Source organism: Cynocephalus volans, chromosome 4, assembly GCF_027409185.1.
Source record: "Cynocephalus volans isolate mCynVol1 chromosome 4, mCynVol1.pri, whole genome shotgun sequence".
NCBI lineage: Eukaryota > Metazoa > Chordata > Mammalia > Dermoptera > Cynocephalidae > Cynocephalus > Cynocephalus volans.
In genome coordinates this window covers 134681802-134699696 of record NC_084463.1, presented here as the reverse complement: position 1 = coordinate 134699696, position 17895 = coordinate 134681802, and the positions used below count along the sequence as shown (strand labels likewise).

Here is a 17895-nt window from a genome sequence, read left to right as displayed (position 1 = left end):
TCCTCTGCTGGCTCACTGGAACGACTCACCAGGGTGAACTTAAAACAAATGTAAAGTCAAATACAATCTGGGATTGGAACTTTAGAGTGAATTATCCTTGCTCAGACTACAAAATCAGCCCAAATGAGGCATCGGTCATCTTTAAATAAACATGCTTCCCCTGATATTGCATCCCAGGCCCCCATGGTAATGCCTTCAAGCTCTGGATACGATGAAAATTCAGCCCCTCAGCTCCCGTGACACCAGCTGCCCCAGATTTCCAAGGGGTGACTCGGTAGACATTGATGCATCCTAGCTCTTAGGTGAAGATAAAAGGGTTAAGTATGGAAAGCCTAGTTAACAACATGCATACTTAAGTCTAGGTCTTAGGGTAGCTTGACAAAGGTGATTTATTGAGAATGTATGTCTGATCTATCAGCTTAAAAATATTGTGCAGGTTGGGATTATCATGGTGAGATAATTGCCCCATGTCAGTACTTTCAGGGGTTTGGGGACAGTTCTGCAGCCCATGATGTATTTCAGGTATCTTTAGGGTAGAACTCCTATATGGCTTTATTCATGTTTGTGTGACCTACCCCAGATGACCATCTCACAAAAGCACACATGACCCAAGCCCAATATGCCCATAGTTTGAAACTGACTTTGCCTCATAGGTTTAGAGAAAGGCTGTGGAGTCTCTTGACATTTTCACTGTAACATTGCCTCTGCTCCTTTCAGACCATTTAGTGCTATGGGCTATGTTGCTTGAAGCTTTTATGATATTTTCTTATGTGTATTAGAAATTATGCCAGCCAGTTGTGGGTCCCATCCTTTGGTGAGGTGCTACAGTAGATATATTGGTATTTTGTCTGCTACCAGACACTTCCATATGGGAATTGCCCCTTTCTCTCTCCATGTAATCTGGGTGGGGCTGTTAATCAAGGGACTGAATCCCACCTATAGCAGTGGTCACATGACCAAGGATGAACAATCACAAGTCCATAAAGGAATTTCTATAGATTCTAGGAGAGTGTCTATTCTGGGATCATGAACCTGGACCTTCTGAGACTCTCTCTTTGATGAAGACAACACTGAGCAAAGCATGGATGAGAAACGAGAAAGGGAAAAACATTCCTAATGACAGCTGTTGAGCAATTGACCCCAGCCCTGCTTGAAACAAACAGTTCCGTATACCCTTGGACTTGGTTGCATTAGACAATACATCTTATAAAATTTAATGTAATTAATCTTACAAGAGTTGGATTTCTATCACTTATAACTGGGAGTTCTAATTAATGTCCCATAAATTTATTTAACAAGAGGATGTCAAGGGAGTCAATATATTTTCTCATCGACCTTTCTGCTGAGGTTCCCATTTGGTACTTATCCTTTCCTTACATACACTCATGACACCTCCTCTGCAGCCATCTGAATCTCTCTCTTTCTCATTCAGTTTACTTTCTGAATGTACTGCCTTGGCTGTGGGTTGCAAGCTAAATGAAGATGGACAATACCTCACAGGTCACTCATCCCCATGGACTTTCTCTAAAAGGCAGACTATTGTCTGAGTTTATCCTTGCCCAGTGAGAGTAGTTTTCTGACTAGGATCCTACATTCAACCCAACTGTTTAGGATCTCTTTAATAAAGCCCTATTCGTCTTAATACTGTATTTTCTTATTCAATGGAAAAGAGCTAATAAAGTCAATTCCAACTCATTTCAAAGGGCCTTGAATTGCCTGCTTCATGAGTTCTTCTAATTTTTATTTTTTGGGGAGTTGGTGCCATTTCAATGTGTCATTTCATGGGTTCTGATAGCCCAAATCATAACATGACTGTTTGTTTTCTACAGTGCTCTTAGCTTTAGATCCATGAACCTAATGTGGGAATGATCCTTCAGATCATGGGTTGACAAACTATACCCCATGGGCTAAATCCGCCAGCCATCTGTTTTTGTAAATAGTTTTATTGGAATTCAGCCACACCTATCTATTTATGCATCATACTTATGTGTCTATGGCTGTTTTTGTAGTTGGTACAGAGACCATATGACCACAAAGCCAAAAATATTTACTACCTTTCTCTTTATAGAAAGTTTGCCAACCCCTGCTCTAGATTGGTGTTTTACAATTGTTTCCTCACCTGGTATCTATAAAAAATGGTATTCATAACATACCCTGAGGGATGAAGGAATGAGTACTTTACTCATTATGCATTGGGGCATAATGCTTGGGAAGATCTACTCTAGACCACTTGGGGCAGGAAATGACATAGTATATACTAGGGATACCCCTGTCTGGTAGTCTAGTCTTCTTTTTGAGAGAGCTGGGGACCAACACAGGATCTGCATCTTGGTTCTGCAGGTCCTGCACTTGGATTTCCATGTGGGTTTCAATTCTGGCCAAGGCTGGAGTTACCTCTCCTGTTCATGGGTGGTGGTGGTGGCCTACTGGGCATCCTGACTCCCACGCAACTGTCCCCGCTGCATCAGTCAACATGTGGCTCCAAAACTAGACTTAAAAGAGCATAAGTACATTCCTATCGTTGGTGAGGCCAATTTGAGCCATCTGTGGCTTAAAACTAATTACCAGGACACCTGTGCAAGAGCTATAGTGTGCCCCCAAATATGTGGTCAGAATCTGTTACAATTATCACAGCCTCTTGCCCTTTTCTCTCAAACAATGCTGTAGCAAAGGGACTAACACCCACCCATCTTCCAAACTCACGTCCCAGCGCCCATAACACTGGCATCCACAACCTCACCTCTGTATTCTGACTGTACCAGCTGTGATCCTTAAGCGTCCATTACATTTTGAGGTCCGACCAATGTATTCTTTTTTTCTCATTTTATTATGGTATACATTCATTGCAGAAGTTATGAAAGAAATAACTGTCAACTCTTTATATTGCTATCGAGGAGAAAAGGGGGTCAAGAACCATTCACACCAATAGAAAGAATGAAACTGCAAGTTTATTTGAATGTATAAAAATTAAAAAACAAAAAAACCAAGCCTAACCCCAAAACAAAAAACAACCGCACACAGCCTTTCCAGTTTACATGAACTTGGAACAACACACACTATTTATTAACCACTTAGTTGCATTTTTTTAAAATGTCAATTTCAAGGTACAGGGAGTAGAGTCAGGCAATAAGCTAACAATCACAGTGAAACTATTTTAATGCTAAAATAAAACACTGATCTCATTTGAGAAAAGAGAGCAGAGATCGTTTTTCTGGTTAGAGTAGATTTAGGCAATGTATTAAAAACATCCTGGTTGGAATGAGTTAAAAAATATTTCTGGCCATGGATTTGCCATCTTGAGTAGGGGGGAAAAACCCTCAGCTTTGGTGTCCTAAATATTTTTAAAAACATTCATTAAAAAAAATCAAATCTATAATAAAAATGTCCCTGTGTTTGTTTTAAAAAACATTAATAGGCTCCCCTTATCTACTAAAACCATTTGTTTTTCCTAAGATGCCTGGAAGCAGAAAAGCGCATTGAGATTAACTCACTGCACAATTAATTAAAATTAGAATCCTTTCCTCTAAACAACTTCCAAAGCACCAGAACGAAGCAGGGGCCCATCAAAGGGAGAAATAAAGCCCTTCTGACTAATAGGAGATGAAATGTTCAGCCAGAGTTCCTAACACACTCTGGCTACCATCAAAAAAGTTCCTTCTTTCTTGGATTACTCAGAAAATAACTCATATGCTATTTTTAAAATGAAAGATACAAGTGACGTGGATTCCTTTCCTTTGCTTAAAAAAAAAAAAAAAAAAAACCTAAAAAACAACAAAACACCAAGTGGCTGGCTTTCCTGTAACACACTTTGGATTTGGTTAAAAAAAGAAATAAAAGTCTACAGAACAGGATCGTTGAATGCCACTTCATCTCCACTTCCTGCAGGCTTCGTTTTAATTAGCATCAAACAGGTTACTGAAAATTGCTTCGGCTGTGGAAGGAAGCCTTGATTGGGTGACAGCTGCCCGAGTGGCTCCACCTGGTTCCAGTTTTGTTCCTCATCAGTCAGTGTGGTTTTTTGCCAAATGATGCCTAAGTTTTTACCCATTATTCCCTCAGGGGGTGGGCCCTGTGGCTGGCTGGGCACAGAGAAAGAAGAAAACTAGCACAAACAGAAACTAGGAACAGAGGGAGAGCTGAGTCCCTCTTTCTGCATCCTTCAAGAACTCGATAAATAATTTCAAAGTGCAACAATGCACAGATGCCTGGCACACAGGTTAGTCTGGAGTGACTTGTTATCACAGGGATCAGCGGGGCAAAGGCGTGATCTCCTTTGCATCTTTCTTTGGACCTCACAAAAGGAAAAACAAAAAAAGAGACAGCTTTCCTATACACATATAAATAGTCCCTTAACTAGAAGGGAAAAAACAAACACACTGTTTCAAATGCATTTCTAAAAGATTAAAAAAAAAAATCCAAATGGAAAATCTTGACTCCAAATTGTCTACTGCCCCTCTATCTCAGAGGACAAACTACGAGGACGTTAGGAGAGGTCTGAAACTAACCCTAACTCTATCTAGAGGCACCGGTACTGGGACCTTGGAGACAGGAGCATGTGCACTGCAGGCAGCCAGGAGCTCTCACAGGAGGTATTGAATATGGCTCTCATGTGTGTTAGAAACCAGTGTCCTCAAGTCCAAACGCACAGGTAAAATAGACTTCCATGTGCTCAGAGAACTTAGGAGACTAGTGTTGACGCTGCATGCATGAGCAAGACAGGCCGAGTGTGGTTTACAGGGACAAATGGCCAGATCAGATTTTTGGCCAACTCAAATTGGGTCCTCATTCCTTGGCTACAGGCAAGTCAGCTAGGAGGGCGATGATCCAGAAACCAGGGAAGAGGCAGTGGAGCTGAGGCTGACCTAGGCTCTCGGCAGCCCGCATTTTAGGAACTGAGAACTTGGTAAACTTACGGCAGGGGCTCCCAGCCTATTCTGGGATGAGACTGATGATATGCACTGCTGAGAAAGCTCTCAAAATGAGGATTCTGGGGCAAAATGTTAAAGCCAGAATCTATCCGGATTAGATGGTTTCAGAGTCCTTCACAAAACCACACTGACACTGCTGACTGCTGAAGCATGTTGCTCATGTCCAAAGCCTTCTTTGGCTACTGCCTCCCCTGAACTGAGCAATGAATAGGATAGTGCAAGGCAGGTTTTGATGACCACCTGGATTCTTTTCAGGGTAGCCACCCAGGGATGGCCTCCTGGTAGGATCATCCAACCCCAACCCCAGATGGAGCTATAAGGGAGCAGCCAGCAGAAAGAACTTAGTCCAGGGTCTTCTGCCCTTCTGAACAGCCAACAAGGCACAGAAACACTGCTTCCTCACAGACTACTCAAACACTGTTTTATTCTGCTGCCTGCAAATTTATGACTCCTACTCAAAGGGATTCCAACACTAACACAGGAATGATGTGGAGTGTGAGGTTGTGATCCTGGGCCCCAGAGGAAGAGTGACCTCGCAGGAAAGATGCACAATAGTTCATGTCAACTGACAGGCCAGAAATATGCCAGGTTGCCCTCCAAAGAACATCCCTGAAATCTGGGGGAGGAGAGAAATGGAAAAACAGCTGACACCCCAAACTGCAACTTGAGATACCGTTAAAGGTGCTTCAGGAGCTCCCCGTGAGCACACGTTGTTAGAATGGTAGCAAGTCAGAGCAGATTAACCCATATGGACTTTGGAATAACCGGATTTTATACTTCTTCAGTGCCCTGGCTGGGCACAGAGTCCCTGGTCTGCCCTGGGCTGTGGCCAGCGTCTTCCACACTCAGGAGGCTGCTGGCTGCCTGGGAGCTGGTGCTGTCAGCACTCCCCGACCGTGAGCGGTAAGGGGGCAGGTCGGCTTGGTTCAGAGACTCGGTGTCGGAAGAGTAGGGCGGTGGAGGAAGGTCGTACCACGCGGGTCTGCAATGGAGAAAGGGGGTTAGGGCAGCAGGGCAATGGAGAGAGAACACATCAGAGTCAGGACAAGGCAGGACACGTGGACCCAAAGCCAACTTCAGCCCATTTTATTTTTTAGCTCTCATTTACTCTTTGAAGGCTTACTGTGAGTCATCAGGCACTGTGCCTTGTACCTGACGTGCATAACCTTATTTAATGCTTGCAAGAATGCTATGAGGTAGGCATCACTTTCACGCCCACTGTATTGGTGAAGAAACTGAGGGACAGGAACATTAAATGGCTTGCCCAGGATCACAAATAGCTAGGAAGCAGCTCTGCTGGGATTTGAACCTAGGCATTCTACCTCCAGATTTGGCGATTTCAACCATACTCTACACTGGATGGTCAAAATGAAGAGGTTAGGACTGGGAACTTTATTAGGTGATGAGGTCCTGTATTCTTAGACGTGTTTGCAAAAAGAACTTTAAGCACCACCCCCTCCCCCTGACCCCTGAAGCTCTGTTTACCTTCTATGAGGAGAGAAAACGAAGATTAAACATTACAAGAGCTGCCCCTGGAGAGGGTCCCAGGGGAAGCCCAGTCAGCCCAGGAACATGGTCTGCAAAATGCCTAGTGCCATACACAGCAAGTCCCGGGCTTGGGGGAAGAGGGATGCCAAGCAGCATTTAGGTCCACCACCCACTTCAGCTACCGAACTCTGCTTTTTGGCTGTATATATTGGGATTTCTTGTACAATTCCATGAATGAGGGTTCTACTGCCTACAAAAGCTTAGCAATACTCTATTCCACCCTCTTTATTTCATAGATAAAGCCAAGCAAAGTTGAGGGGCTTATCTTTTCTTATCCATTCACTAATTCATGCATTTGTTCACTCAACAAATATTAATCAAACCTCTCATGTGTCCGGGGCACTGTTCTGCGGTAGCTTCTCAGTGGCCTGAATGTGTGCCAGTGTGGCATTACCAAGGAGGAGCATCCTAACTATATGTCCTCAGACAAGTAACTTAACACCCAGAGCCTCAGTTTCCTCAACTGTAAAATCAAGGCAAATATAGAACTATATTTATTATTTATAGAAATATAGACTCTCAGTGGGTCGGCAAATATAGACCCTCAGTGGGTCATTGAGAGAACTGAATGAGATGATACACATGGAGCATTCTGCAAGGACTCAGTAAATGTCATACGCTGCTATTGGCAAGATCTAGTGCCCAGGTGTGTGCACATAGTCCCCTCTGCCATTAGATGACCTCCCTCCCCCAGTCTCTTCCATCCAGCACACACCTTTGGTCCAGCAGGGCCTCTGAGTAGGAGGGCGGGGAGCCTACATCCGAGGCGTTCTGCTCGGCCTGGCTGGCCACGTACTGGATGCCGTTGTTGACATTATAGGTGACGTTGCAGTGGTGGGGGTGGTCCAGGACCACCAGGCGGGAGAGCAGTACAGGGTGCTGCAGTCGGTGCACTGGCAGCGTCATGAGGTTGTTGCGCTTTCGCTGGTGGTGCAAGACCAGGGCCAGCAGGGCCACCACCAGCACGAAGATGACGGAGCTGCCGATGATGGCGTAAGTGATGCTGGGGTAGTACACCAGCTGGTTCTCCGAAGTCACGAACACTTGCCCGCTGCCTGGTTCTGAGAAGAGGAGAGGGAAGGAGAGAAGAGGGTTACCGATGTGGCTCACCTTTGCGTTTCAAGTCAGCCCCAGGTCTTGCATGCACATGTTCACAGCAGCACTATTTACAACAGTGAAAACCACCAAAAAGTGAAAACCACCCAAATTTCCCTCAACAGATAAATGGATAAACAAAATGTGGTATAGCCATACGATGGCATATTATTTGGCCATAAAAAGTAGTAAGTACTGATACATGCTACAACATGGATGACCTCAAAAAAGTTACGCAGTAAAATAAGTCAGATACAAAAGACTACATATTGTATAATTTCATTTATATGAAATGTCCAAAAAAGGCAAATTTATAGACAGTAGATAGGTGGTTACCTGGGGCAGGGAGAGGAAATGAGAATTAACTGTAAACAGGTATAAGGGATCTTGCTGGGGTGATGGGAATGTTCTAAAACTGGACTATGGTGGTGGTTGTACCAATAAGTAAATTTAATAAAGATCATTGAATTATACACCTAAAATGGGTAAATTTTATGCATTGTAAATGATACTTCAATAAAGTTGCTTTAAAACATCAGCCTAGGAAATGTAATATCCAGAGAATAAGAGTGAGAGTTCTTGTGGCGGAAATCAGTTTTTCACTGGAAATGCATAATATACCACACATCAAGAACACAGGTAGGTACATCTGGGATTCCTTATGTCTGTAGAGCATTTATTTTATGTGGGCCCCATGTGGAACTTTCGAGATAGAAAGCCAGCACAGTGCAGGCTAACAGCATGGCTCCGGAGCCAGATTAAAATCCCAGCCCCCCAACTTACTAGCTGTGTGCCTTTGGGAAGTACTGCCTCTCGGGGCTGCAAAATCGGGATAGTAATAGTCCCTAGCTCTCTGGGCTTCTGCAAGTGCTATGGTTCAAATGTCCCCCAGGCTCATGCTGGAGCTTAATCCCCAATATGGCCTTTAAGAGGTGATCAGATCACGAGGACTATGCCTTCATGATTGGATGAATCCATTCATAGATTAATGAGTTAATGGTTTAACAGGGTATCAGGGAGTAAACTGGTGGCTTTATAAGGAAAGCAAGTGAGCACATAGAAATGCTCTTGCCCAGCCCTTGTTATGTGATACCATGTGTGCCAAGGACTCTGTAGAGACTCCCCACCAAGAAGAAGGCCCTCACCAGATGTGCCTTGACCTTGGACTTCCCAGCCTCCACAACTGTAAGAAATAAATTGTTTCTTTAAAAATTACCCAGTTTCAGATATTCTGTTATATGCAACAGAAAATGGACTAAGCCAGCAAGCATGAAATGAATCAATAATTATGAAGCACTGACAACAACAGCTGACACATTGTGCTATATTAAGTGTGTTCAATACATACAAGTATACGGTTTATCACATCTCCTTGCCTCTTAACAACTCCATGAAGTAGGTGCTGTAATTTCCCTCTTTGTAAGATGAGAAAAATGAAGCTCAGGAAGGTCAGTTCCCGACCAAGGTCACCCAGCTTGGAGTATGAAAGCTGCTGATGCCAAGATGGAGTCACTTATGTCAGACCCAGACTAAAGCAGAGCTGGGAGATCATGGAGAAGGGGATCTCATGCTTGTATCAGGGTACTTCAAAAACTTTGTGAATTTTTTGAAGTGCCCTTGTACGTCTGAGAGAAGAACTATTAATTACAAGGACTCTCTGAAAGTCCTTTTGCACGTATGCCAGTGATAAGAACTACTACCAGAATTCACTGACAGCACAAGCAATTCCAGATAAGATGCTTCTATCAAGACATCTCCCCAACAACAGTCAGTGTTACCAATGAGTAGCTGCCACCTCCTGCGACGAGCCTCCATGGCTAATGAACTTCATTTCAGGACAGCTTAGGTAAACTCCCTTTGCCTTTCAAAGCTTCTCCTTGCCCTAACCTCCTCGGATGTGTCTGTAATCTACGATAGCATGCACATTCCAGATTATAATCCGCTGCTCATTCCTGAATAAATTCATTTATCTTGAGAGCCACTCTCTCTTATTTTAGGTTGACAGGAGGTAAGGAGAGGTGCATGATTTGAGCCCAGGGGTCTGAATTCAGAGCCTTCCCCCAACACTCTGCTTGGCAGCTCCCCAGCAAGACCTGGTAGGCCGCCTGCTGGCATTTCCTCAGAGGTCCAAGGGTGAAAGTCTATATGTGCCCCCTGCAGTTGCTCATATCCTCCTCTCCATGTGTATGAATGAGCCACACTTCCAATACTCAGGTAAGGGGCTTCCCAGTCAGCAAGATACACCTGGCAACCACAGTAAGGTCCAGGTGGGCATAGGAAACCAGAGCGCCTCTCATAGAAAGCTGGGGACCCCTCGTCTTTGCAGAAGAATCTCAACCACCCATTGTTGTGGCCTAGCATGTAGGACAAACTAGTGCAGCCCAAGTGGGTAAATCTGGTGACCACAACCAGATAGTTGTTCCCCCTGCAAAGCAGTGAGGAGGTTTCAGTGAGTCCCCAGGGGCCAAAATGTAGATGTGAAGTAGCAGCAGCAGCACCTCCACTGGCGGCTCATGTCTTCTGTTTGGGCACAGGCTAAGTGCCTTACTCCACCCCTCCTTGCTAGCTTTGTGTCTATTTTGTTCATCACTGTATCCCCAGAGTGTATGATGGCGCTTGGCACACAGTAGGCACTCAATAAATGCATACAGCTCAACGAAAAAAAAATTGGTTTTACTCACACACCCCGGTAAAGTGCATGCTATTATTATTCTTATTTTTTGGATGAGCAATTGACTCAGAGAGGTGAATTAACTTGTCTAAGGTCACATAAGAGGTAGCAGAGGAGCCAGGACTGGAACCCAGATAGTTCTCCTTCAAAAAACCATAAGGTGCAAAACACACTATCTTCTCTCTTTTCCAGTTTTAATATTTGCTGATTTGCCAAATAATCCTAATTTGAGACAAATGACAACCTTCTCCCTCAAGCTCCCAGCTCTCTGTGTTAATTTTTCTTTCTGGCCACACCCAAATATGGACTAAAAGCTACAAAGAGTCTGGTGGTCATCATTTCAATGATTAAATGTACAGGAAGAAGCAAACATGACTCCAACAGAAAGGCAGAGTCATGCTGCCTAATCGTTAAGAGAGGGAGGCAGTTTGGGATTTTTCTGGAGACAATCAGCTGTCACTCAGGGATTCTGTTGTACTTCTATCTCTTCTCAGCCTTGATAATTAAAAGCTGGGTGGGGCTTGTGTGAGTGTGTTTCAGAATTCAGGCTTAAACTAAAATACTTTCTTTATTTTGTTGTCTTGCATACAGAGCTGCAGAGTCACAGAGACTTGGGGTCAAATCCCGGAGTCATCACTTCTAGCTGTCTGGGCTCTGGAAAGTGATTTAACTTTTATGAGCCTCAGCCTTCTCATCTTTAAAACGGTGATGGTCCTGAGTAAATAGCACTGCCATATCTCCTGGTTTATCGGGAGGGTAAAGTACAATGTATACACGAGTGCCAAGCACAGTACGTGGCAAGGGTTTGCACTCAGTAATGCTAGTTATTTTTTTAAAATTTATTATGATGATAAAATATACATAACGTAAAACTTACCATTTTAACCATTTTTAAGTGTACAGATCAGCGGCATTACGTGCACACACGCTATTGTGCAATGATCACCACTATCCATCTCCAGAATTTTTCATCATCCATAACTAGTTAATGCTAGTTCTTAGCTAGTTAATGCACATCCTTACCATTATACTCACCAACTTCTCTGGACCAGTAATAGAAGCTGGGAGAGCCACCATTTGGGGGATGAGTTGGGGGGCAGGGGAGGAGAAAAGGACTGAGTTTCTTTCCAGTGAGATGAGTTTCTTTCTTTCTTTCTTTCTTTCTTTTTGGCAGCTGGCCAGTACAGGAATCCAAACCCTTGACCTTGATGTTACAACACTGTGCTCTAACTGAACTAACCAGCCAGCCAAGATGTGTTTCTTAAAGAGGAAAGTGGGTGTTCACATGGAAAACAAATGGATCCAGAGGTTTTTAAATGCTGACTTCTGTGTAAACGTTTGAGGTTTTAAGAATATAAATGGGAACCCTTTAAAATGCACGGAATATAAAATGCCTGTGGATCTTAACGGTCTCACTATGTCTCTCAAAGCAGGCTCTCCTTAGACCTGCCCAGTTTGGCAGAGGAGAGGCAGTGATCAGGTTTGCTCGAGAAATTTATGATGTTGCACAACTCAGTGGTGCCTGGTCTCACTCTTGCTCTGTGTGTAAAATGTCATCTTCTATTAATTCATTAACTAGGCCCACTTTCCTTAAGAGCTTAATGAGCATACTGGCCAAATTCCTAATATCAGAGTTGCCCGGGACCTAAGTTTCAAGTGCATAATCCACAGATAATGAAGTTCCCATTTATTCTGGCTGTCCCTCAAGCTGACGTTCTCGTGCTCCTGTCAAACATTGTGAATTCTTGTTGTGTATCTGCCACACTTACTGCATGAATTCCAGGCAATCTGCGACTACCCAGAGACCACTGGACTCTCAAAACTGCCGGAAGCACCAGTGGCCACCTGTGGTGGAGTGGGCTGTGTTTTGCACAACTCCAGGGTATTCTTTACCTCAAAGTCACCACTCACTGGTGTAGTTGTCACTACAGTTTTCTAGCAGATGGCAGCCAAGTGTCTTGGGGAGGAGTAACTTTTATTAATTCACTCAGAGGTGCTGTCTGGACTGGAGGAGGGACTAAAGCAGCTGACACTTGTGACCTGGTGTTCCTTGCTTCCAAAAAATTCCCTCCTCCAGATGCAAATTAAAACTCCCACCATTTTCCCCTACCGATTGAGTATCCCTTATCTAAAAGGCTTAGGGTCAGAAACATTTTGGATTTCAGGGGTTTTTTTGGATTCTGGAATATTTGCATTACCCTATGGGTATCACATAGGCCTTTTTTTTTTTTTTTTTTTTTTTTTGTCTTTTTCGTGACCGGCACTCAGCCAGTCAGTGCACCGGCCAGTCCTATATAGGATCCGAACCCGCAGCGGGAGCGTCACTGCGCTCCCAGCGCCGCACTCTCCCGAGTGCGCCACAGGCTCGGCCCACACATAGGCCTTTTTGATCCTTTCAATAATATCTTTATACCACAGAGCACAGGATAAGCAAAAAAACACAGTGAGTAATGCATGTAGGTCTTGGCCCCATGTGGGGCATCATAGGGGACCTGCCGTTAGTGTGTCTTGGGAGAACAGGTATATTCACGGAAGGTATATAGTCAGGCATGGCTAGTGGGAGGGTAGTTTGGTGCAAACCCAGGGTAGTGGCAGGGTTAACCATATGAAAATAAAAAATGTACATGCGCTTTGACACAGCAATTCCCTTCCTAAAAATCTAACAGACACGCTACACAAATGAGAAATAACTTTTTAATATGAGCACTCACGGAAGCTTGTTCATAATAGCAAAATACATCAGAAACAATCCAAATGTCTATCAGTTGCAGCTGGCTAGATAAATTCTGGTGTATCCATACAACTCTGCACCTATTTAAAAAATTAAGGCAGCTCTACATACACTGATGTGGAACAATATGAAAGCTATATTGATATCTGCAAAAAAGCAAAGTTCAGTAGAGAATTATAGAATATTTCTGGAAGGACACACACAACAGGTAACACTGGTAGCTTCTAGAAAGGAGAACAGATGCTGGTGGATAGAAGTGAGCGGGAGACTTACTTTTCACTGTTCTCTCTTCTCTACTTTGTACTGTTGGTACTATACTATCTATTAAAAAAATAAGCCCACTGTCCTTCCTCTTCCTTGGCTTTGCCTAGGCCGGTGGTGGTCTTAGTTTCTTTATCGTTCCCCTTCCTTCCCTCCCGTGCATGTGAGGGCCCCTCCTTGGAGCTCGGGCCTCACTGTCCCATGCTCACTCAGAGGCTCCCTGAGGACGGCTCCTAAGCCCTCCGGCCTGACCTCTTGAGTCCAGAATTCCTGTTCTGGAATATTCGCTGCCCCGCAAACTGACTCTTCATCATCCCTTTGAAAAAGTCCTGCGTGACTTCTCTTAAAATGTATTTTTTTCAGTTTATTTTTCTCCATAGTAAATATTTTAAAAGTCAGATTTACTGAGGTATAACTTATGCACAATAAAATCTGCCCTTTAAAAATGTACAGTTATATGAATTTTGACAAAGTGAAATAATTGCCTAACCAGCTGCACAATCAAGATACAGAATCTTTCTACCTCCCACAGCAGTTCTTTTGTGCTCCTTGCAGTCAATCTCCTCTCCTCATTCCCAGCCACGGGAAACCACTGGTCTGTTTTCTGTCCAGATTCACTTTTTCCAGATAGCCATATAAGTGGAATCATACCGTTTGCAGCCTGCTGTGTCTCGCTTCTTTCATGTAGCACACTGCTTTTGATTCATCCATGTTTTTGCAGGGGTTAATATTTCGTTCCTTTTTATTGCTGAGTAGTATTCATTTGCATGAATGTATCACAATTCATTTATTGATTCACCAGCTGAGGAAGGGGATTGAGCTGTTGCCAGTTTCAGAAAGGCAGGTCTTTGTGCAGACATATCTTTTCACATTTCTTGGGCATACCTGAAATGATTTCTGGGTCACATGGGAAATGTATGTTTAACTTCATAAGAAACTGTCCCACTGTTCTCCAGAGTTGCTGCAGCATTCTGCATCCCACCAGCAGCCACGTGAGACGCTCAGTTCCCTGAATCCTCAGTAGCACTGAATCCTGCCAGTCTTTTTAATCTTAGACATCCTAGGTGTGTTGTGGCATCTCATTGAGGTTTAATTTGCATTTCCTAATGATTAATGATGATGAGCAACTGTTCATGTGCTGATTTGCCACTGCATATCTTTTTTGACAAAAAGTTTATTCAAATCTTTTGCCAATGTTTTAATTGGATTGTTTGACATTATTGAGTCTAAAGAGTACTTCATATGTTCTGGGACAGAAGTCTTTTATCACAAATGTGTCTTGCAAATATTTTCTCCCAATTTGTGGCTTGTCTTTTCATTTACTTTACAATTTTATAAAAAAAATTTTTTATTTAGTCTTGTGAAGGTTATTCTAGGTGTCAACTTAATTAGATTAAGGAATGCCGAGAAACCTGGTAAAGCTATAGTTTTAGGTGTGTCCCTGAGGTTGTTTCCAGTAGAGATGAGCATGAGAGCCTGAGTGGAGCGGGTGGGAAAGATCTGCCCTCAATAAGGGTGGAAACCACCCAATCCACTGGGGGCCCGGAGAGAACAACGAAAACAAAAACACGGAGTAAAAGGTGAATCTCTCTCTCTATCCACTGGAGCTGGGATACACACTCCTTTCCTGTCTGTGGACATAGAGCTTGAGACTCTTCAGCTTTTGGGTTCCAAGACCTACACCAGGGACACCATCAGCTTCCCTGGTTTTGAGGTCTTCAGACTTGGACTGAGCCACGCTACAGGCATCCAGTTTATAGACGGCCTGTCATGAGAATTCTCTTCACAATCGTGTGAGCTGATTCCCCTGATGAATCCCCTCTCATATATTTATAACATATCCTATTGATTTTGTCTCTCTGGAGAACTTGACTAATACAAGTCCGTTGTATCAATTCTTCCTTAATAGGTGGTACTTTTTGTATTCTATTCAAGGAATCTTCCCCTGAATTTTTACTTAGAAGAAGTTTTATAGCTTTAAACTATATTATTTATAATATATTATATTTATTTACATTTATGATCCACTGCAACTTAATTTTTGTTGGTGGTACAAGGTCAAGGTCAAGTTTCTTTTAATTTCTCCATTTAGATATCCAATTTTTCCAGCACCACTTGTTGAAAAGCCTATCCTTTCCTATTGAATTACCTTGGCACCTTTGTTGGAAATCAACTGACCATACAAGTCTGGGTCTGTTTCTAGATTCTCTATATTCTAAGCCACATACTCTTTTGGCCATATACTTTTGGCCTATAGATGTGTTAGCAACTATAGCTTTATAGTTAAGTCTTGAAATCGGGTAGTGTGAGTCCTGTATGCCTTTTTTTCCTTCCAAATTTAATTTTGTTTATTTAGCTGAGTTGTAGTTAATATCCTTATGTATTTTGGATACTAATGCCTTATCAGACATAAGGTTTAGAAGTATTTTCTCCCAATCCATAGCCTGCCTTTTCATTTTGTTGATTGTTTCCCTTTGCTTAGCAGGGGTTTTTTGGTTTGATGTAGTCCCATTTGTTTATTTTTGCTTTTGTTTCCTTAACTTTTGATGTAATATACAAACAAACCAACAAACAAACAAATAAAAATCACTGTCAAGCCCTATATCAAAATTTTCCTCAGAGTTTTTTTTTAGGAGTTTTATGGTATCAGGTCTTATGTTTAAGTCTTTGATCCATTTTGAGTTGATTTTTGTGCATGGTATAAAATTATGGTCTCATTTCATTCTTTAGCATGTGGATGTCCAGTTTTCCCAGCTCCATTTATTGAAAGACTATCCTTTTACTCCATTGTGTCTTCCTGGTGGTCTTGTTGAAATTAGTTGACCATTTATACTAGGGTTTATTTCTAGACTCTATTCTGTTCCATTGGTGTATGTGTCTGTTTTTATGCCAGTACCATGCTGTTTTGATTACTATAGGTTTATAATATAATTTGAAATAAGAAAAAACCCAAAAAACAAATTTAACTTTGTTTAATTATTTCTCATTATAAAACTTTATACTGATTATTAAAGTCCATGCTAATTACTTTAATTTAAGTAATACAGAAATGTTTGATCATCATATTGATATGACATTTACATACTATTGACAATATGTTAAGATTATAAACAATGGCATACAATGGTTAAAAAAAAAATTCGAAGCAGACAAAATGCTACCCCCCCCCCCAAAAAAAAACTACTAGAATTCCACTAGATAAACACATAATTAACAATTTAGTATAGAACAGGAGCTGGCAAACTTTTTCTGTCAAGGGCCAGAGAGTAAATATTTTATGCTTTGTGGGCCAGACAGTTTCAGTCACAACCACTGAACACTGCATAAAAGCAGTCATAGACAATAAGTTGGCAAGGGAGTGTGACTGTGTCCCAGTCAAACTATTCACAAAAAAAGGCAGCAGGTCAGATTTGGCCAGTACCCACAGTATAAAGCCTTCAAAACTCTTCTCTGTGCAAGCATACACACTGTACTGTTCTTCATGCTATATAAATATATATGGACATCTTTCTTTACCACACACACTTTTATAAAAGAGTAGCTGTGTAGTATCCCACTATATATGTATATCACAGTTTATTTAACCAAACCAACCCTCTATTGAAGTACATTTGAGTTGCTTCCTTTTCTTTTTTTCTCTTTTCTTTTCTTTTCTTTTTTTTTTTTGCAGTTACAAATAATGCTACAACATTCAGGTGGACCAACCAGACTGTAAGAGCCATGAAGGGAGGGCTAGTGATCTCTGGTCACAGGTGGAATGATTTCTTGGGATGGATTCCTAGATGCCAGTGCTTTCCCTGGCCACCTGGTTTACCAGGCTTGAACACTTGGGGTTGTCTTGAACTCTCTCCTTTTCTCTGTTCACACTGAGCCACCAAGTGTGATCAGTTTCTGCTGTACTTTTTTTTCCAGCCTCTACTCCTCATTTCCATTCTCATGGTCACATCCAGGCCCAGGCCAAGAGGAGAAACCTCCTTGTGGGTCTTACCATCTTTAGCCGCTTTGAACTCTCAGTCTTTCTGCAATACTCCCTCCAGTCTGAACATCACCCAGCACTGTGTCTCAGTGTAATTCTTATAAAGTTCTTTGGACCAAAAACTCTCAGTGGCTCACATCACCCTCCTTGGCCAGGCGTTCACAGACTGCAGTCTTTCCTGTCCTGGTTTCCCAATACCAACCCCCAGAGGGTGGGGAGAAAGTCCAGAGTTGGAATTAGGAACACTGTTTGCCTTGTGACATGTCCCCCATTCTTGATTTGAACTAAATAATAATACTAACAACCACTGTGATCACTCACATTTGCTTTAAACTTGAAAATAAAAAAGCAATAATAATGTCATCATCATAACTATCCTAGTAACTCTTACTCTATCCTCAGCAGTATCTTGTGTTTTTATACATATTAATTATTTTAATCCTTACACCATCTGTAGTTGTTACGGAATAGACTTCAACAGAGAAGCAGTCGGCACTCAGAGGGTTGGAGAGTCAGGTATTTTATTATGCCAGCAGGCCCAGATGAGCCAGTGCTTCAAAATCTGAGCCTTGAGCTTAGGTCTTATAGGGCTTATATAGGCGGACTCTTCCAGGCTCTTTTAAGTTCTGTTCTCTCAGCACTCACGTAGCCAGTACAACAGTCATTGTGATAAGCAAGCACATTT

The 17895-nt window shown here is 42.5% G+C and overlaps 1 protein-coding gene across 2 annotated transcripts in view; it reads right to left on the bottom strand.

Annotated features, from left to right (window-relative positions):
- Window positions 1-5294: 5294 nt before the first annotated feature.
- Window positions 5295-17895, bottom strand: part of LDLRAD3 (low density lipoprotein receptor class A domain containing 3) — a 231769-nt gene continuing 219168 nt past the window's right edge. For both annotated transcript variants that reach the window (XM_063095443.1, XM_063095444.1), the window contains exons 5-6: window positions 7192-7537; window positions 5295-5910 (exon numbers count right to left, since the gene is read on the bottom strand). In XM_063095443.1, coding sequence (XP_062951513.1) covers window positions 5700-5910; window positions 7192-7537 — 557 coding nt within the window. In that variant the 3' untranslated portion in view covers window positions 5295-5699. The remainder of the gene's footprint in view (window positions 5911-7191; window positions 7538-17895) is intronic.